The sequence below is a fragment of the Bombus affinis genome, chromosome 3, assembly GCF_024516045.1.
Source record: "Bombus affinis isolate iyBomAffi1 chromosome 3, iyBomAffi1.2, whole genome shotgun sequence".
NCBI classification, from domain to species: Eukaryota; Metazoa; Arthropoda; class Insecta; order Hymenoptera; family Apidae; genus Bombus; species Bombus affinis.
In genome coordinates, this window is record NC_066346.1 from 879897 (window position 1) to 902001 (window position 22105).

The following is a 22105-nucleotide window of genomic DNA, read 5'->3' on the forward strand; positions in this document are numbered from 1 at the left end:
TATCTTGTAATTAAATTAAGAATAAACAAATATGTTATCTCTTGAAATAATTAAAAGGCATCAATAAGATTGATAATTTCATGTACTGAACTTAAATACTGAATATATATATTTTATAAAATGCATATGCAAATGTTATTATATAAAAAATTCTCGAATTTTTAAATGTTAATTGATAATGTTTTCAAAAATTAGACATAATCCTAGATACTTTATTATTCTATTTTATTATATATTTTATTGTATATTTTATTATTAAATTATTATTTTATGAACAGAAAAATTTAAACATATCTTGAAAAATATTGCCAAAAGTCTTCTCCACTAACGTTAATATTCGCTTTTTAATTCGTTTACTTCGTTTAATTAGTTACTAAAAAGCTTAGATACAAAAGTTATAAAAGATGATCCTTATTATTTTCTCCGCAATTTCGATAAATAGTAAATTTTTCCAAATTTTTTTACACATTATCTAGTAAACTAATGCTTCTAACTTCTCAAAACAGATTCAAGTCATTTGGTACAATATTTAAAAAGTTATTCTATTTTAAAGAGTGTATGAAAGCTTTTATGACTGATTGTATGTAACAAAAATTATATCAGGGGTGAGTACATAGCTGGGTGATGAGTGGATGATGAATAACTAGTTAGAGAGATGCAGTTATCACTTAATATCAGAGATCTACTCATTTTCGGTGCTACTTTTAAACTTTGCATAATATTTGTTGGAAACTTTTGAATCTATTACAGTTACACCATCATGAGAACTTGTCTTTAATATAGTAGAATGAATTTAGCTTCGATGATTATATTTATAAACTAGAGACATCCTGTGTAAACCGAGAGCGAAATTGACTGATTATATACGCAAATAGAAAACTTTATATCACTCAAATATTCATTAAGTCAGCCTATTAGGAGGATGAAATAACTTAGAACTTTAGACTATTTATTACCTTACCAAATTAACAGGTCGACCCTCTTAATATAATTTCTCGGTATCTTATCCTCAATAATTCACGTAAATTTTTCTTTCTCGCCGCGGATATGCATTCTTTTCCTGGAAGGACGATGCAATACTTCCACTTCCATCTACTCAAGAAAACAAGACCCGATCGGTGAGGTGAGACTCACCCCTCATTGGACCAGCAGGATCAAGGAAGGGAACCTAGGGCTTGAGAAGATGCAGCAGTCGAAAATCGAAAACGAGAACGAATTTTGTCAGATCATTTCTGTTGACTTTCGAGAGATAGTCTTGTTGTATTCTTGATGAACTAGTTTCTATAGCAAAGTACAAGCTTTGAATAAAGTTTAGATTTATTAAAGTGTACACTTATAAAAGTCTTTTCAATTACCGCGCACTCCAGGGAACAGAGCGGGTCAGCATTCCACGGGCACCAACCCACTCATCTTTTCCCTAAAACCACGTAACTTAACGTAACAGCAGTTACAGCAAGAAGAATTCATACATCACGATGGTTGCCTGTAAGTTACGTTTTTATTTACATTCATATATTTAGTTTTCATCCTTCTTTTCAATACAATATTCGTGCAATACAATTATAGAAGAATTGAAGTTTTTATTGTAGTAAATATTAAATTCTGTTAAATTCTCTGTTTAGCCACTCCCCGTTCTTATTAACTCTTATTGTATTGATACTTGCTGTTAATAAAATATTTACTTTCTAAAAAAATTAATTAGCTCCAATTAGTTCACGGCAATGCCTTAATTATTCTACGAAACAATTAGTTATATATTTTTTTTAAATAAGTAGTCAAGTTCTTTGGAATGTTTGATATTTCAGAATTTCAACTAAACTAAAAACATATGTATGTATTTACATAGAAATGTCTTTGCACAGATATTTCCTGTTAATTTAAGAATACTGCGTATTATATTTTATTTAAAAAAGAAGTAATGTTACAATTATTTGGAAAATATCGAATATTATGAATTACGGCTGATTCGAATTTTTATGAATTGTTAATATTTATTAGTATTATGGTAATATTAATTTTACAACTAATTCTAATATACATTTCTTTAGATATACTGTTTAACATATATATTTTTTTTTATTTTAATAAAATGTAGTTTAATCTAGATTAAAATTATGTTAATTTAAATGTATTTTAATAAAATTTAATGGAAAGTGTTGCTCATGAACAATTATGATCATAAGTATAATAGATTGATGTATTTATTATTCTTGTTCTTACAGCCTGGAAAAGACTTGAACTGCCACTCATTTCCATAGTTTCTTTTAAAGTACTTGAATCTGAAATCTTATAGTTGTGTATATTTTTACTTTAAATATATGTATACATCTTATCTTATATCTAAATTAAATCTTAAACATATATGTCTTTATTTCTTTTAATCTATATACAATATCACATATACATTTTGCTCTGTCAGGTTCTATGTTCTCCTTTTCTTTTTTCTAAAACTCTTAACCAAATTATTACTGTTTCATTTCTCATGCCTTCTACTATGTCTTTCTTTCTTAATATGCCTGTCCTATAGCAGTCTTTTAATAGATGTTTGTTAAGGTGTCAAGGTTTGTTAATTTCTAAATTACTTAGAAATACATTTTCTTTTTTCCTTTTCCAACCAGCGTTGATATATTTGTACTTCCTATTACATTTGGTTTTCTTAATTTTATTATATTGCACTCGGTCTTGCAATTCTTTGTCTCTTTCTGTTAGAATTTTAATTACACCTACTTCCTGCTGTCTTAGATTTTTTATATCTAGCTGGCTGCAACCATTTCTTCATAAGTATTCTTTTCTTCCTCTGCTATCTTTTGTCCTTTCAATTTTCCTTTCTTTTTCTCCTAAGCATTTTTTAACCAACATGCTTGCGCCTTTATCTTTTTTTTATCTTTTCCAGTTTAATATAGTTTCTGCTCTGTCATTTTATTAAAAAACCTGGTATCGTCTATTAGTTGGCCTCTATTTTGCTTTATTAGTCCATTCTATCCATTTTCCACGCACCCTTAGTTTCTGATATCCTAGCGTAGCTCCTCTGTCTTTTTTTCTCTATACCCTTGCAGATTCTAGTATTTTATATTTATACTTCAATATTTTGTTTATTGCCCCAGCTTCACATGTCAGCTACTGTTATTTTTTTTTCTTTGAACACTTCCTATTCTTGCTTACATTACGTCACCATTTATAATCTCTTTAAAGAAACTTTCCATTTGTTGCTTTATTCTTTTCTTATTTAAAGTTAATCCTCTAATTATCATATTATCTTTCTTGTCTCTTCTGTCTTGTAATTCAATCGTTCTTCTCATTGTTTCCATTTCTGCATTCAGCTGGCTTTCTGAACTTCTTTTAACTTCCCTTAGCACCCTTCCTTCCACTTCTCCTATGTTCTATTCTATGATTTTATTGTTATTGTGACTTTCTCTCTCCTTAATTTGATTCATCTTGTCTTCAAGATGTTTAATTCTACCCAACATCTCTTTCCTCTTATTCTCCCACCAAATTTCTTTCTCCGTCATCTATTTTACATTTTTCTTGCTCTATTGAAAAATTGTTTTGCCTTACTTCACCACTCAGGCCTTGAACTTTTTCAACAAAACCTGCTAGGGATTCTAATATTGCTGCAATGTCTCTGTTTCGATTCTTATTTCTTACAATTCCTTTGTTATTTTTATTTTCTGTGCTCTCCATTCTCTTCTCTGCTATTTCCTCTCCTCCTTTTTGTTCATGTACATTGTTTTGCCGATCCTCCACTTCTTTTGCAATTCTATTCAAGAAATCCTTTATTGTACCTTTTTTCTTGCCTGTTTTCGCTGCTTTATCATTTTTTATAGAATGTCCACATTAAGCACATATAGTACTCTAGTATAAAATAAATCAATAGTAGTTAACTTTCTTGACTTATAAACGATTCTAATTAATTAATTTTTCTTTTAATTTAATTATTTTCATTTTTATATCCTATTGCATATGATATTGTGCATATTATTACAATATTGATGACATTTAGATAAACATTGTATTATATTATTAAGTTTTAAATTCCATATAGATACATAAAATTTTAGTAAATTTCTAAGAAACAATAATGTTCATCTGTAATTCATAAGATAATCATGCATGTATCATATAAAATGTTATAATATTTTTGAAGAGAGATTTTTTTTTATTTACTTTTTATTTTACTATCAATTCTCGCATTGAGAATTATAAGTAATTTTCTCTGGCAGTGGCGCAGTGACTTGGCTAATTATTTATAATAAGTTAATACTTATTATAGATAAGTATAATTTATAAATAATTGTTATAAATAAGTAAATATTACTTAATTTAAATATCTGAAGAAAGAGATTGAATGTTATTTTATTTTTAAGTAGCAGGTCTTTTGACAACAGAAGTTCTGGATCAACTACGTGCAAAATTCTATGAAGATAATCGCAACACTTTGGCACAAAATGTGTGTACAAGAACCAATCCCTTGGAAGCTTGCATTTCGCGAAAGGTTTTGCAAGAAACGCAGCATGTGTTTAGTCACAAGATTGCAATGGAAGGAAAACCTATAACTAATCAAAAAAATTCTGGCAGATGTTGGATATTTTCCACTTTAAATGTTATGAGGAGTGCCTTTATGAAGCAATATAATTTGGATGAGTTTGAATTCAGCCAAGCTTATTTGTTCTTCTGGGATAAGGTTAATATTATATACAAATAATATCTCACGGTATATATGACTTCTATTTTGTATTTATTAGATAATATATTTTTCATTATACAGATCGAAAGGTGCAATTATTTCTTACATAATATTGTAAAAACTGCTAAACGAAATGAACCTGTTGAAGGTCGATTAGTGTCATTCTTATTACATGATCCTATTTGTGATGGCGGACAATGGGATATGGTCGTTAATCTTATAAATAGACACGGTCTTGTTCCTAAAATTTGTTTCCCAGAATCATACAATTGCGAATCTAGTTCGCGCATGAATACTCTTTTGAAAAGTAAACTTAGAGAATATTCCAAAGTTTTAAGAGATTTAATATCTAATGGAGCAACAGACGAACAATTAGAAGCTCAGATTCTAGAACAAATGGTTGTAATCTATCGAATAATTGGTATTTGTTTAGGCATACCTTCAAAAACAATCACCTGGGAATATTATGACAAGTCGAAGAATTATAATTGTATTGGACCTATTACACCAGTAGAATTTTATGAGAAATATGTGAAACCCTACTACAATGTAGATGATAAAGTATGTTTAGTAACAGATCCTAGGCCATCTAATCCATATGGAAAGCTTTATACCATAGATTGTTTAGGAAATGTTTTGGGAGGAAGACCTACACTCTATAATAATCAACCACCTGAATTATTAATGAAATTATGCGCAGAAAGTATAAAACAAAATGAACCTGTATGGTTTGGATGCGATGTGAACAAACGATTAATAGCTAAACAAGGAATACAGGATTTGAGAGCATATGACTTTGAATTAATGTTTGGAACTGATATCCAAGTTAATCTTACAAAAGCTGACAGATTACTTTATGGAGATTCTATGATGGTTCATGCAATGACACTTACAGCTGTTTCAATCGATGTAAGTTAGTGCGATTTTTTAAAAATTAAGGAAAAATGATTGTGTAAAGAATTTTTTTCTCATACTGTAGTCCTATTTCAAGATTACATATTAAAAATTTCTTAGTATCATTATCATCTAGTATCATCATCTTAGTATCAGAGAGATATGTACGTGTCTGTATTTGTATTATGAATTGTATAGTATAAATTGTTATAATTCTTTGCTTTTTCAGAATGAAGGTAAAATTAAACAGTTCCGAGTAGAGAATTCTTGGGGAGATGATCAAGGACAAAAAGGATATCTATTACTAACAGCCGACTGGTTTTCCGAATTTGTTTTTGAAGCAGTTATTGATAAAAAATTGGTACCTGCAGATGTTTTAGATGTATTTAAACAAGAACCCATTACCTTACCTGCATGGGATCCTATGGGTACACTTGCTCACTGATAATAATGTAAGCTAAAAACTATTTCAAGATAAAATATTTTAGTTAACAAAAGTGTATATATAACATAAAAAATTAAACATCAAATACAGTTTTGAGCGCATTGGTACAGCAAAGTACAATAAATTAAGACTTTAACACTTTTATAGTTCATTAACAACAATTAAGGAATAATTCTAGAAAGTTGAATTATGATATTTCGATTATTTAACGCCTATTCAGGTTTAAAATAATATATATTGCTATAATTAATAAAATATTAAGATTGTATATTTAACATAGTTCCTAAAATTTAAGATAATCACATGTATAATTTTGTTTCTAATGTATAGTTTGTGTTTACTTAAGAATAATTGCTTTTGTTTCTTTCCTTTTTTTTATTATATTTTAAATGTCACTTAAGTATATAAGTTATAGGTAACTTAACTATACGAAGAAACCAAAAGAAGTTAGGAATTAAAAGATGTACTATTACATATGTTCTAAATATGCATACTTCATAAAGTATTGCTTCATTAAGTTTATTTAAAAAGCTTCGAAAATATAGTATTTGACTTCACATTTACATATTATACCTCTATTTTAAATGTTTTTTAAATTGAAAAGAAACTTAATAATTGTATGAAGATTAATAAAAATGTTGCAAATGTATATGTTTAGTCATTACTTTTGATTTAAAAAATATCTTTTAGTAACATTTATTTAATAATTACAAAAAATACATCTTTGGAAACAATATTTTACACACATTATTTATTTCTAAACATAAATATCAAATTTAATTAGCCTACTCTTAAACTATGTTTAGAAATTTTATATATCACTAATATTAAACAGTTCTATGCCGTTCTTTTTGTATTTTATAACAATATTGAAGTTTTGCCCATACACCTTGACACATATTTTGCAAACGAATATCATTCCAACTTATAGAAAATTTGTAAATACACCTTATCATTCTTTTTGGTTTTTTTAATTGGCCTTGTTGAATTAAGCTTAAGGCAGTATATAGTTTACAACGAGCAATTAAAAAGGGATCTCTGAGACGAAGTGCTAGTTCAAATTGCTTCATGGAAATTTTTCCAGCCATCTGTGCCTGGATAGAAAAATACATTTAAACATAAATTATTCAAAGAAATAATTGCATAAAACAATCAAATGTAATATTTACTAGTTTTTAATATATAGTAGATACATATTAATAAAATATATAAAACCTACACATTGTTGAAATTCTTCTCCTAAAGCAGAAAATGCTCCACCCAAAGTAGACAACCAAGACATAGCATGATCAATTTCTCTTCTTTCCATTGTCATTTGCATCATTCTCTCATTCCTAAAATTAGAAAACTGTATTGTATAGTTTTATAAAGCAATAATGAAAAAAAGCTTTAATTAACTTAGCAGTTAGAATCTTGCCATTTGTAATCTAAAAATTGTTTCCTTGGCATTTTCAATCTTATTAAAATCATTCCTAAATTCACTCTGTTTGACAATCTGTATATTAAATATTGTAATAATTTTTTAAGTGCAGCTTTTCGATATGTTTGTGAATTTGCTAATGCTATAATATATGCTGATACAACATAGGCATTAAGTCCTTTCTTGTTTAGGCAAATTCTGTTTACTTGTATCTCATTACTTTCACTGACTTTATTTATGTCAACATTTATCTGACATGTACTTTTAGTTTCTCTTACTTTCTGCTCATATTTAATTACAGAATAAGGTGTAACAATAATGCTATCGAAAATTGTGCCACCTTTATGTATAATCAATTTTATAGAACTATCCATTTTTCTAATTCCACAAAATAGACGCTTTTTTAAACATATGAGAATGTTGTTTCGTTGTATGTAGGACTATTACAACATTACAATATAAATAATACATATTAAGAATTTTTATCACATACACTGCTTTGACTAACTTTTATGAATATTGATGATAAACTTTATATCTGTAAAGTATTAATAACTGTATTCAACATGTAAAAAAATTATACTACTTTGTGTAAAAGTCCTTCTGCCTTTAACATTTCAAAGATATCTTATACGAAATATTTTCTACGTAAGGCTTTCAGTTGACAATTTGAGGTTAAAAGTTTAGTTCATCTTATATATATACGCGTGGTAGAGATGAGAAAGTGGTAGGGATGATAACATTGAAATCATAATAAGTTAACATAATAAGTTATTTATCAAAGTTAATAAGAAAGCGTTCCGTTAATTTTTTGAACTTAATATCTAACTTTTGAACTTACATGTAAACTTTATAACATACATTGTATAATATTTTAGGTAAGATATAAATTACTACTTAAAATTAATCTCATATTAATTTTCAATACGATTAAATAATATTTTTAAGGTACTTTTGAGTAGGAATAATTATAGAAAAAATAATATTAGTTCTATTTATAACTTTAGTAACATTTAAACGTTTCCATTGATAAATAATATGTCCGTTATGATAAACATTAAATGTTGGTTTTTTAGTTATTTACATATAAATTACATGATCTTTATATGCAATAGATTGCAATGTATGATTGTAGATAAAATTTAGATTACTAAGTTTTATTTTGTTTAAAATGTAACTTAAATATACATCGTAGAATATAATGCAAAGAATGGCGATAAAACTAAAATAAAAAATATCATGTGGTATTTATGTCAAAATGATTTAAGAAATTTATTACTTGAAGATTTTGATTATCACAACTACATATTTTGAACGAAGCATTCTTATTGGTCATTCAATATTATATATAATGTATCAATATAACAACAAAGTACATGCAGTTAATAACATGAAATATAACTAAAATTTAAAATTATTATCAAAATAGTAAACTCTTATGTATTTTTTATAAATGAAAACATATTTCGATTAGTAATCATGTATGCATATTGTTACATAAATTGCAGTATATATGATCCATAAATTTTCTACAATAGATTTAAATTTGTAAATTTTGACTGAAATAAAAAATATAGAATAATATTAACATTTAATAATTATGTTTCTTTTATTTCATATTATATATTTTTCCAATTTGTACCCAAAATTCTCAAATATATTTATTTAATAATTTATAATTCTAAACAATATTTTTATATACATATTTTAACTATTCCAATGTATAATAATCGATTAAAAACATGTGAATATTATTGAAACACGTATATTTTTAAATTTGTGATTTATGAACGAAAAGGTTATTTACTAAATATCTGTTTGCTTTTAAGTATATTCTGCAAATAATCCATACTTTAAATCAACTAACTATTTACGTAACATGCGACTTTTAAGAGTGATTGATTATTGTGAATATTTTGACATAAATACAAGTGAAAGATCTATACAAGATATTAATTCATATATCATTGATAATTTAAATAAATGATCATTAAGATATGTGTTAGAATAAATGAAATAAAATAATGTTCGGCAGTTCGGGGTAATGTAAAGCACGTTTTGCGCCACTGTGCGCGTGGTACGACGGCGCAGTTATTGGCATTTCCCAAAATTTTGTCGACCAGTCACACTGAGCAATGCGAACACACCTCTCATAGGAACCAATCAGAGTCTCAGCATCTATTGCTACTGTATAGTAATTGGGGCAACGTACAACAATTGAAATTCGTTGTGCCGGTCAATATTAGCAATAAATTGAAAAAGAACCTTAACAAAAAAATTCGTTTGCTTTTTAAAGTCGGTTTTCAACGGGTGTTTTGCATAGATAAGTTATAATAGACGGTATCGTGGTAAGGTGAGCGCTTGGCTCGTACGTCGCTGGATGTCTACGAGTACCCCACCTTGTGATTCGGCCTAAGCTTTGACGAGATACCTCTATTGGTATTGGGGTCTCCGACTCGATCGTGGCAGGTTGGATTTACCCCGTTTGTCACTGAGAAAAATCGCCTTGGTCAATCTACGTTCTCGAATCTTAACGTTCATTGCTACTGTTACTTTTTTCAGTGAGACTCTCATAGGAAGGAGGAGATCGCGCAGTTCACGGTTTTACTTTCCGCTAAATAGTGCGTCCTGATTGCTGACATTTCTTGCATTAGAGCTACGGCAAGGTATGGCGTTTTTGAGAACGGTGCCGCGTTGCAGTGCCGGTAAAAAGCTGAGGAAGTGTTTACCACTTCCTGTCGGCCTCCTCGAGAACGTAACGAAGCCATCGGTGCAGTTGGTGCAGGTGCACGATCGCGAATACACCGGCACTACCGCTGACGTGAAGCCGGCTCCTCCACGACAGATCGATCCTCTGGATTTGAAGTTTAACGATCCCATCGCCGCTTTTAAGAGTAAAACCACGAAAGAATTGCTTCGTGCCTACATCGTTTATCAACTATGTTCCATCGAGTACATCGCCGAGAACAATATGAAGGTAAGTTCAAATCAGACTCGATGACGTTATTTTGTATATTACGTGTTATTATAGATTTGTTATATACCTACAAATTATCCCTATGACGTACGAAATAGCATGACATGTGCTCTCACAACGTCCTCTTTCTCGCTCTTTTCCCTAGCCTGCCTTTTCTGTTTCAGCCACATTGTAAAGCCATTTGCTTGATTTCTTTTTTTCTCAGATCCATTCATATATATATGTAAATTCGAAAAAATATTCTTATGTATCGATCATCTACGATTCTAAAACTTTAGTTCTATAATGTGTATCTAATAGTCATTTAATACATGGAGTATAACTAGAATATAATACACGTAATATATACGATACATACGTATGTATAAGTATAATAGATATCATGCGATATAAGAGTTGCTATTGGATATACATAAAATCTAAAGTATTATATTGCCATTTTCATATAAAATAGCGATTCATTCATACATAAAATTCTACTAAAACGAAAAATTTTTTCTCATATCAAAATCAGTTGTACGACGTTAATCACGTTAGTTGGATCTTTCAGATAAATAATTGGTGTTCTGTGCCTGCGTATGAATTACATATATTTAAAGCAATCGATGAAATTATAGCATACTTGTATATAATACTTGTATATAATACTTGCATATAATATACAATAATATTTGTTCTTTAACAGAATTTTATAAAATTCCGTTTAATAGAATTTTACTCGCAGACTAAGAATAAGGAATTCGTCGTGAAAAAATCATAGAAATAAGATTTATGCATTGTTCTGTAATACCGAAAGGAAGTCGTTTGTTACGCAATAGCGTTAGAGGATCGCAAAATTAATTAATTGTCGATTTTTCTGTGCGAAGTTTTTTGGATATTGAAGGAAGGTAGAGATTTTTGGAGATTTTTTATATTAAATATGAACCAGCAACCTTTTATCGATAGCGTCGGGATTCGTAGCCGATTTATACAACGACGTGGCATGGCGCGTTATTGATTTTAGTAATACTTAATAGTATATTGAATCGACCTAGCAATTTTGTCGCAAACTTATAGTGGTGGCCAATTACGTAACTAGGAAGGAATGACCAGAGGATCGTAAAAATCTGTACGATTTCATTGGCTAGCTCGGGGTGTTACTATTGTACTGTTTAATTCTTACGGAAATGCTCTTCTACAGAAGGACTGTTTAATTTCCTACGACGTGTCGTCATCTTTATGTAGTTAAGTGAAATAATTTGTAGTTTTAAATTTGTTAAGCTTCATTCGTATCAATATTTTATTGATATGTATATAATATTTTTGGTACTACAAGAATGCTATAGTGCTTAATTTAATTTAATCTAATTTATTATTTAATTTCTCCTGTTTATATAAAGTTTCGAATGAAATATACAAGAATAATTTGTTAATTTATGGTTTCTTTTTATGATTAAAGATTCGGTAGATTAATAGTAATTATGGAAAATAATTAGGTATGGTGCTTAGTTTATCGTAGGAAGTGAATTTAGGTAAAATATACTCTAAGTAGGTATTTCTGGAGCAATATTATTATAATTTATATGATTATAATATATAGAATATTTTATTGATGCTTGTAAATATTATCCTTTTAACTAAGTCAAGTGTTTTTCTACGTCAATTACTTAAAATTACGATGTAGAATAATTTAACAATATGTTGTACAAAATGCATTTATCCGCAATTATTTTACTTAAAGGATGTGTAGATATCTAACTCCTCGTAATTACAATTTTCTTTTTTACGTACGCGTATATATATTCTTACCATCATTCTTCTAGTTATTTTAAATTATCTAAAACTATATGGCAAAGTAAAATTCGCAAATTGAAAGATCTAAAAGTTCGATTCGCTTGAATATATGGAAGCAATTTTAAGTAAATTTCCAAAATTCGCGAATATTCGTTCCGAAGTTTGAAGCTAGTTTATGAAGATCGTATATTTGACAATTGCAATGAACGAACCATTATAGTGGCTATAAACTTACATAAAAGGTATTTATTTGCACATACCCTTATTATTCAATGAAGTGTTTTTTTTATTAGGCCCTATATTAGTCTATATATATATCTCATTTTCATAGTATCAAATTTTTGTAGTCGTATGAATGTAATATTAAATGATACGAAATTTAATATAATTTGGGCTAATTAATTAATGCATTAGTACATTGTACATAAATGATATAATAAATATAACGTTGTGCCAATACTTGTTGTAGCCACTTACGAGTAGTATTAGAACCTTATGAAGCGTATCTTAGGTATTGGTTTTGATTAAAATTTATAAATATACTTGGATATATATTGAATTCGTTCCCATCATTAACTCGTGAGCACAGAGGTTTCCACCGTCTTGGTTTTATTTCTAACAACATCATTTATTGTTGCATTTATTAGACATGCATATGACTGCCGCGAATAAGGAAAATTAACTTGTTCACATTTAATTATATAATAATGTAGCTTTCGTCGAGTACTTAAATAGAAGAAGGTGTATATACATACGTAGTTGGTGATTCACATCCTATCCTGAATGTATAAACCTTGCTACACCGTATTGATTATTATTGATTTTTAAAGTGCGACATGACTCCGTAGTGTCTTCGTTTTAGACTGTTGGCAGACAGTGCCAAGAATTGCATTTTGCTGTGTAATACTTCGTGAAACATTTATTCTGATCGTATTCAGTTCTCAAATATTATAATAATATTATTTATAAATACATAATAATGAATGAAAATAAATAGAATTACGCAATATAATAATAGATATTATACGCATTTCAAATAAATATCTTATCTAAAAAGTAATACCTATACATTTCAGAATTAAAAGAGTTTTTATTTCTGTTATTTCGTGGAAATACATAAATAATAAATGACCAATACTAATTTTAATGGTTTCATATATCGAAATAATTTTATCATAAGATTAAGAGATTTAGTGAAAAAATAATATTAGCGTATTTTTTCAAAAACGAGAGATACATGTATAGGGAATAATATAGAGTCTTTTTAAATACGAATACTTTAAAATTTATTGAAAATTTTCCTATTACAGTTTATATTTTATCCATCATTTCTTTTTAATTAAAAATTTACTAGACATTTGTTCTTACATCACTTCTTTTCTTCAAGCTTGATAGAAAACTCATTTTAGTAAGAAAAAAATGGAAGTAAAAAAAAAAAAATTCTAAAATCCTTCGGCTTTCTTTTTTTGAAATTAAAACGTGGATATTTCTTGCTTATAATTCAAAAAAAAGTTTCTACGAACATTTAAATGACTTATCATTGATTATGATGGAAACGTTCCCTTTATCTCTAAATTAACATAGTTATCGTTGACTAATTATATGGACACTTGAAATACTTGGTCGATATATATACTATATATTTATCGGTTAGATAAAAGTTGTGTAAGTTCTGTAATCACATCCTATCTGTCTCGTAGACATTTTTAATCATTTGGTTTAATTCTGGGAAATCCACAAATATAGACGGAAATTCTTGAAAGTGATTTAAATCCTTTGAAATTCTCGATCGTGATCTGCAATTATTTTGATCAAACTTTTACCAAATCTTTGAAGATCGAAAGAGTTAAAAAGAAATCAGTTTCATCATTGAGATTGTGACAACCTGACCACGTTTCTTTATTAGAATTTTTGTTCAGGCTATCGATCTTATCTGTATTTCGATTATTCAGCAAGGTATAAATTTGATAAATTACATGATCATTCGGTACTGATTGATTCGGTATTGATTCATTATTCATGTCATTCGGTTTATTTGAGACATGAAATAAATTGATTCATATTTTGAAGAAATTTATTTTTTGTATACGATAAATGTTCCGCTTTTCAGATATTTTCTTATAGATAGCACTAATGCTACATTTATGTTTATATGACATAATAATGTTTTTCTTCTTTTATATGTAATTGTTATTTTTGTTGTAATATATCCTTTGTTTTATACGGATTAATTAATAAAATTGATAAAAGCGAAATACAAAGGATTTATTATATTTGTTGCAAGTGTTACAATATCACAATATTTAGGATCTATTGATAAACGAGAATTCTTATAAATTAGAAGTTGTTGGAAATAGAACCTAGTAATTTTTAAAAATGCTCTTTTAAGAATGTTTCAATATACTACGCTCCAAAGAAAACTGAATAGAAAGGATTATTATTAGCATACAGGGAAGGTGTAGTTTCATGGCATTAAATCACACGTGTCTTTGATATCATTGAAAATTAAAGGCGCGGGATCAAGTGGAGTTTAGTATGGTACTGTAATCTAGAAACACTGCGTCTTCTGATTCCTATCTTTGTTTCAGATTTCATTGAACGTTGTTCAAGAAATTTTATCGAAATGGCGACGCTTAATCACTTTTAGTCGACATTGAAAGTAAATATAATATTTTGAAAAGATATTTTTACTTTGAAATTAATGGATTCTTTTATATGTATATACGTATTTTAATTGATTTAATAATTAAATTACCTATTATAACACTGTCCGAAATTTGAAGCGTAAAAACATTTTAAATAGCGTTAGAATTAATTTTTATGAATTTTTATTTGGAACAAATAAAATGTTTCTTATTAGTATCGTATGGGTATGATAAAAATATTTGATTAAAAAATTAATTAGATTTTGAATTTAAATAAGAATAAAATAAGAACGCGGCGTTAAAGAATAAAAGAAGAAGAAGCAGATGTTACGTTCAGATCACCCAAGGAACCAGGTGTTGAGGTATTCATCTGTGAAGCTTATAGCACGATCGCAGAGAGGGTTACTTTTCAGTTGAAATCTTAATGCTTATTAGGGAGTATTTACAATTTTAGTTTATTTTGCATTCAATAGCCAACGACGTGTTATGAACTTGGTACCTCCAAAAGGTATTTTGAAACCATATTGTAACGATACAAGTTGTCATGGTTTCTAACTTGGAGAAGTATCACAACCTTTCCGGAAAACCCAACACCTCGCATTAATTCTGCTACCACTCCACCCTTACCACAATGAGGTGCGTTAAGGACGCTCGGAAAGACGATTGTGATACTCAGGTTGCCGTCGATCGGAAAACTAATTTTTGACAACAAGCAATCAACGTGTGTCCCGAACAAACGAGGGAGCTCGGGCTGTCCAAGTGGAACAGACATACATATCATAACATTCAATCGGTATAGACATATTCTAGTATTTTATCAGCATAGATATTTTTTTCTAATATTCTATCAGCACAGATATAAACAACGGAAATGCATACATATACTATACTTGTTTACATTTTCATTGCTTTTTCATTCAAGTACAAGTACTCCGCTACTATTCAATCTAAATGGTGTACAAGTTCGGTTCTTAACCAAAACATTTACGCGAATATATCGTGATTGATGACTGTAATAGTTATTCAGCGCATCACGTTCGCTACTAAGTCAGTAAATTAGAAATAGAATATACTAATTTATACCGTGTTTAGTTTAATTTAATTTTAATTCTGTAAGCTAAACTAATAAAGTTTCTTTTTTAACGCTGTTGGACCGAAAAATAAAATATACAATAGTAGTACTAATTTATATTGTTACAACAAAATTTTTAATCGTTAAATCTAAATCATTAGGTAAAAATTGAATTTTACATTTTACATAATAAAATAATTAAATTATCAATCGTATATCTTATCCGCTTCAATATGGAGATATAAATAAACCAAAGCTGGAGACAGCTGAATTGCGCGTGAATCTGTTGAAACGAAATGTTAAATATAGTTCGGATTGCAAAGGGTTAGAAAGAATCATCGTCGGTACCATTAATAGTTTGGTAGATATAGTAATTTATTTAATCAATTAATCTGAAAACTATCCTCTTCATTCGCTTTATTAACATCCCAAATTTTTTCGTAAAAGTTTGCAGACATTCTTTTCTAAATTAAAATATAAGTTAGAAAACTTTAACTTAATAATTTTAACTAATAATTTCGATAATAACTATAAATATATAGTAGCAACTTGTATTATGCACTTATATACAATAGAATCAGTAAAATTAAATCAACTACAATGGAATCGTAATACGCACTTATACAATTATAATATACTTATCATACAATACAATTATGTATATGTATACATATATTATACAATTATAATTAATATCATACAAGTTGTTATAAAAAATAGTGAAAAACATTCGTAATACAACTAATTTTCTCGTAAGATACGATCAATTTTTCAATATACAAACTTACATAACAAATTCATTTATTATCATAGCAATTCATTCATCTCCCACGTTGCGCTATAAGTTTACGTCGCCATATTAGACGCATTTTAGCGGTGAAATGCTGAGTCAAAGCGGAGTGTGTCTCGCCTCGAGGGTGAGGCACTCGTGTGTCGTAGACTCGCTTCAGACGGTTGCCAGACGATAGAGCACTGTTTCGAAATCTTTCCATAAACATCGCGTCTACGATCGCGTTGCACATACTACATACTGATCGGGTCGCGTGTTAGCCGCACGCTTGCATCGCTATGCGGCTGACATAAATGCGACGGATGCACAGAGGCGCGCGCGCATGCGCGTTCCCTGCGTTGCCCGAATAATCTTTCTTTTATTGGACGTAATGCGAATTTTATTCTACAGTGGTTCACAAAAGTATTTGGACACATCGTAGAAAACTTCGGTGTATACAAGGTGTCTCACGCAACTGGGGGCAAGTTGTAACTCTGAAACGGTAGAAGGTATTAGGCAAAGCTAAACGGTTTCGAACGGTGTATGATCCAATATAGGTGTCCATGCCGAAAATAGTGGCGTATTTTGAATATTTAAAAATTACCTCAATTTTTAAAAATAGAACTATCAATTTTTTCTTATACATCAATCGATAGATCTTTTATATTCTTTATACAAAAGTATTAGGGCACTTTGAGCGAAAATCGATTAATTCGAAAGATATTTGTATTTGTCCTATTGTACGTGAAAGGAAAGTATTGTATAAGAAAAGACAACGTAGTACCTTTATGTTTATTCCTTGTGCTTTGTGCACTCAATTTGGTGAAATTCAAATTGAAATATCTTTTAAAATAAGCATTTTCAACCGATATACAAATTTTATCGATATAATCACGACAATCCAGACCTATTATAGTAATTACAATGTTAATAAAATTTCGAAATGTTTCGTAATGTTTCACATACGTAATATATTCATAAAAGATTTATACAAGTGTTCGGACACTTTCGCAAAGTATATTCGCGAGTGCAACTGTTTGAGTATATCATGTTGCTTTTTGCAGTAATCATTTTATGAAATGATGATTTTGGTTTTGTAGTTGGCATTTTATTTATTGAAAAGGTATTGTATTTGTATTTCATGTATTGAAGGTGGATCAAGTTATCAAGTTATCAAGTTATTATCTGATCAAGTTCATCTTGTATACTTGATTCGATTTCATTTTCAGAGTACTTAATCTCTGTTAATTCATATAGTTAATAAAATTTAATAGACATATAAAATTCTGGAGCATAAATACAAATTTCATAAGGAATTGTATAAAAATTTTATAATATCATATAAATATAATATAATTCCATGTTATAACATTTTATTATATATCTTATTGGTAATAAAGTTCAATATCTATTCGAAACTCTGGAACATACATACATAGAAATATTTGTCAATTAGAAATTTCCTCAGTAGGTACATTTTCTTTTATTTATTGCGTATCGTTAAATATATGAATATCTAAATCATATTTATATGCATTTTATCTCTACTACTAATTCGTATTTTTATGCTAATTTGGTACAGTTACCTTAGTGCTGTTAATTAATAAGTAATTAATTGGTTATTAGTTAGTTAACAAATTAGTACTTAGAGTGAAACAATATTATTTTACCAATATGAAATGAAATAAGAGGAGCTACTAGTACTTTATTTACTAGTACTAGTACCAGTACTAGTAGCTTTATTTTATTTCCAGGATGCCTGATTTGTAAATAATTTCATAATTTCACGTTTGGGAACCTTACTTACGACGCCCTATAAATACACCCGAATGTAAGTGAATGAAAGAGAGAAAGGGGACCAATGTTCCTCATTCGATTCGACTGTAATGACACAGTGATAAGTAGTCTCAAGGTCGACTAGTTCGCCCGAAGTTTACAACGTATTTACGACGGGATACCTTTGTGCAAAAGGAATCGTGAATTACGATTCTCACGCAAAGAAGTCATTACCAGTAGAGTTTACCTCATTAGTAATCTAGAGAAATCAATCGGACACGTGGATGGAATTATCCGATCGATATTTCCTTCTTCCTTAAATTTTCCACTAACTTTTCGATGAATGCCGAACTACTTTAAAAGGAATATCATAACGCGCGTTCTAGATCATTTTTGCTATCTTTCTTTACAAAGAGTCTGCATATATCTATGATTTCTTTTGTTTATGTTTCGGTAACATTCATACATCTTTTAAATCCTTAATTGATATCATAGAGAAAAGAGTTAAATTAGATTTAAATTATAAGGTTTAAAAGTCTTTAAAAATCTAAAAAATTTGGAAATTTGAAAACTTGGTCGCTCGAATCGTGGATATTGATTTGCTAATGTAAAAGAATTTAATAATTTCATAATTTATAATTATGAAAAGAAAAGAACTTATAAACTTAAACTATATTTGAGATTATTTTCGTGCTTATGTATATCTTTAATATTACTTAGGTAATAGTGGTACGATACTTATCACGACTGAGCGTGATATTTGCATAGTGTATCATTTTAGAGACTGTCTTTCTTTTTTTATATTGGATGAACATATTACATAAGACTGACTTCTATTGATTTAGGTTAGAATGGTTCTACGATATGTGGCTACTTATACGTATCAGATCAAGATTCTTATCATTTTCATTAATAAGATTTACTATGTACTAACAAATGTACAAGTGTATAGATTGTTGCATAATCATAGGATAGAAGCCAGATTTTTCGGCGATGGGCAGAAATTGTATACATCATATGAATTTTATATTATTATAATAATTATATCATAAGGACAGTAGTACTCACGGTGAAAAATTTTTTTTTTAAATTATGAACATTTATAGAGCTCCTGTAAAACACGTATGTCTATTGCTTTAATATTTGTTTTTATCTTAATAAAATGACACGTGTGTTACTTTATTTTTTACTCAAACTAAATGATGTTTGTTACCAAAAAGAGATTAAGCAAGAAGTTGATGTTACCTAAATAAAAAAATATCGTTTGTTTGTCGTTATTCGTTAATGTTATATCATTGTGACAGGCGATTGTCATTATTAGTATTATTATTATTACTATTATAATATTATGTATACTGTTATATTATACATATAATCTTAGTAGCATATTTCAGTACAATTTTTATTATTGCGAGATAATACATATGGTCGTCGAATTACTAAGAATGGCGATTAGCTACTGTTGATTACATTAGTAATACATACCTGTATTCGCAAGAGCTTACGCTTTAAAGCAAAAATTGAGCATACTTACAAACAAAACCTTGGAAACTACTTACTACGAAGAGATTATTAGGCATATTGACTAAAGATAAACAGCGTGTCGACTAAACTAACAATTCTAGATGTCCTACAATAGAACGGTTGCAAAGTTTGTACACTGTTTAAATATTATTTTCTTGAGAAAGAGTACTTGAGCAGGCAATATACTGAAATTTTGTCGACAATTTTATTGGACGTACAATATAATGGGCTATCGTAAATTAAATCGTTACGAAAAGCAAGCACACGTAAAACTATTTGCAATAATATTGATTCCTTCGAAGCGATTGTAACACAAATTGTGGATATTTCCCTAGTAACCGGATTCTCCATAAGAATAAAAAGAAAGAAATAAGAATAACGACAAATCACGTCACTGGTGTGATTTCGATTCCTGTTTGCATTCGAATCGACGCAACACTCCGGTAAATCAAATCTTGAAGATATTCAACAACGAAACTTTGAACGACGATAAATGACTTTGAACGACCTTGGAACATCGACTTGAATCATCAAATATATTATATATGTTCTGTAAAACAAAGCTCATCTCGAAGTCTCGGAACCACGTCCATCTGGAGACGATTCACGACCATCATAAAACCCGCTCTCCTGAAATAGTTTGATTTGAAACATCTTTTGAAACGAGCTATAGCTTCAAATGTAGCATCCTCTATACAAATTTCAATTTTTACTTTTTATAGTTTTTATATATTTATATGTTACAAATAATATTTCCAATAGTGCTACTATTATTAAGACATTTTTTTTATAGGTGATAATTTAAGTTAAACAATTAAAAATCGAAATTAAATTTTCGTAATTTTCGAGCTTTATAAAAACGATAAAAAATTGGGTTATTATTTTACAGATAAAAAATTACATTGAGAAAGATATACAAAAAAATGTTCCATAGATCGTTTTCCATAATGTTTGTTGTGTAGTGATATGAATCGTTCAAATATGTTTTCAAGGAAAAAGTACAATTGTGAAATACGTATTGCGATATAAATGTATGTATACATATATGTACGTACGTACATATCAATTATTCGAAAAAGAAGAATTATTTGTTTTATATGTGTGACTCATCCTGCAGAAATCTTTGTGAATAATTTGCATACGTATGTTTGTATATATTATAATTTTTTTTAAGTGTTTAAATGCTTGTTGCCTTGCGCAAAATAAATTAACACAATATTTAATTTGCTGTATCACGAGTGTCTTTAAATACGAATATGAAATGAAATGACTGATGAATGAATATGAAGATACGAAATCAAATTGAGTCAATTACTTATTTATCAATCTGTATAGGGAAGTCTCTCTTATTATAGCTCCTATAAAACGGACAATGCATCAAATGTATCACGATAGAAAACTGTCGTGATTAATGACGAACATTAAATTTGATATCTATCATGAAATGTTTAATCAACAATAGCGTAGTAAGTCAGAAAGAGATTAAGTAGAATGTTCTATTTTGCATTGTTATTTATCATGATATAAAAGGAAAAATAGTAATCAAAGAAAGATACAAATAATGTTAATAAAAATATTTAGAAATTTATGGCAGTTATTATTTTATTTTATTTAAAAATTACATTACGATAAAAATCGTTCTATATAAAATTCATAATAAAATACATAATAAATCCACTTTCTATAAAGTCTGTTAATAATACTTTATTAATTAACGCTATACTACTTGCCATTCGTTTCAATATTACTTTACAAAATGACGGTACACCCTATCACGGGAGAAAATTTCAAAGAGAACCCATGATTGAAACATTTGGAGCAAACCATTTAAACTTAATAATCTTCATAGCAGACTGTGGAGTATGCGACTATATTTGTCAATTGCGAATATGCGTGATAGCGTTACAATGTACCAAAGTACTTACGTTATGTTATTAACTCCATCCTTCAACGAAAACGCGAGCACACGATAACAAAGTTATATCAAACACATGCTACATAGTGCGTTTGCATGCACTTTAACAGCAAACATTATCGATGATCAATTACCCATGAAACAGTTCTCTGTATCTCGCCTTGAGTGTCAACTTCTTTGAAAAAATATAATAGACATCGTTGCTAATAAA

General features: G+C 28.7%; 3 protein-coding genes across 5 annotated transcripts in view; 2 read left to right on the top strand and 1 right to left on the bottom strand.

The window, feature by feature from the left end:
- Positions 1 to 1356: 1356 nt before the first annotated feature.
- LOC126914521 (bleomycin hydrolase) lies at positions 1357 to 6672 on the top strand. Of its 3 annotated transcripts, none has more exons than XM_050718588.1 (4): positions 1357 to 1485; positions 4365 to 4681; positions 4766 to 5593; positions 5808 to 6672. In XM_050718588.1, exons 1-4 carry the CDS (start codon positions 1476 to 1478, stop codon positions 6021 to 6023), a joined length of 1371 nt encoding a protein of 456 aa, XP_050574545.1. In that variant the 5' UTR covers positions 1357 to 1475; the 3' UTR covers positions 6024 to 6672. The 3 variants fall into 3 exon arrangements, with proteins under 3 accessions (XP_050574545.1, XP_050574546.1, XP_050574547.1); XM_050718589.1 differs by having other exon boundaries at positions 1382 to 1485; positions 4368 to 4681; XM_050718590.1 differs by lacking the exon at positions 1357 to 1485 and adding an exon at positions 2272 to 2292 and having other exon boundaries at positions 4368 to 4681.
- Positions 6673 to 8152, bottom strand: LOC126914531 (uncharacterized protein F58A4.6). Its single transcript, XM_050718603.1, has 3 exons — positions 7441 to 8152; positions 7243 to 7357; positions 6673 to 7117 (listed from the first exon to the last, which is right to left on the bottom strand). Exons 1-3 carry the CDS (start codon positions 7815 to 7817, stop codon positions 6851 to 6853), a joined length of 759 nt encoding a protein of 252 aa, XP_050574560.1. The 5' UTR covers positions 7818 to 8152; the 3' UTR covers positions 6673 to 6850.
- Positions 8153 to 9629: 1477 nt separating this feature from the next.
- The window catches only part of LOC126914982 (proline dehydrogenase 1, mitochondrial), a 37043-nt gene continuing 24567 nt past the window's right edge, over positions 9630 to 22105 (top strand). The window contains exons 1-2 of the mRNA XM_050719309.1: positions 9630 to 9912; positions 10006 to 10420. Of these exons, the coding sequence (XP_050575266.1) occupies positions 10112 to 10420 (309 nt within the window). The 5' untranslated portion in view covers positions 9630 to 9912; positions 10006 to 10111. The remainder of the gene's footprint in view (positions 9913 to 10005; positions 10421 to 22105) is intronic.

Bases quoted from the DNA above. Each gene is read 5' to 3' on its own strand.
- LOC126914521 (XM_050718588.1), top strand. The intron at 4,682-4,765 runs GTTAATATTATA...TTCATTATACAG, and splicing joins ATTTGTTCTTCTGGGATAAG to ATCGAAAGGTGCAATTATTT. The intron at 5,594-5,807 runs GTAAGTTAGTGC...TTGCTTTTTCAG, and splicing joins TTACAGCTGTTTCAATCGAT to AATGAAGGTAAAATTAAACA.
- LOC126914531 (XM_050718603.1), bottom strand. From the start codon at position 7,817: ATGGATAGTTCTATAAAATTGATTATACATAAAGGTGGCACAATTTTC. The intron at 7,358-7,440 runs GCAAGATTCTAA...TTCTAATTTTAG, and splicing joins CAATTTTTAGATTACAAATG to GAATGAGAGAATGATGCAAA. The intron at 7,118-7,242 runs GTAGGTTTTATA...TTTTCTATCCAG, and splicing joins GAGAAGAATTTCAACAATGT to GCACAGATGGCTGGAAAAAT.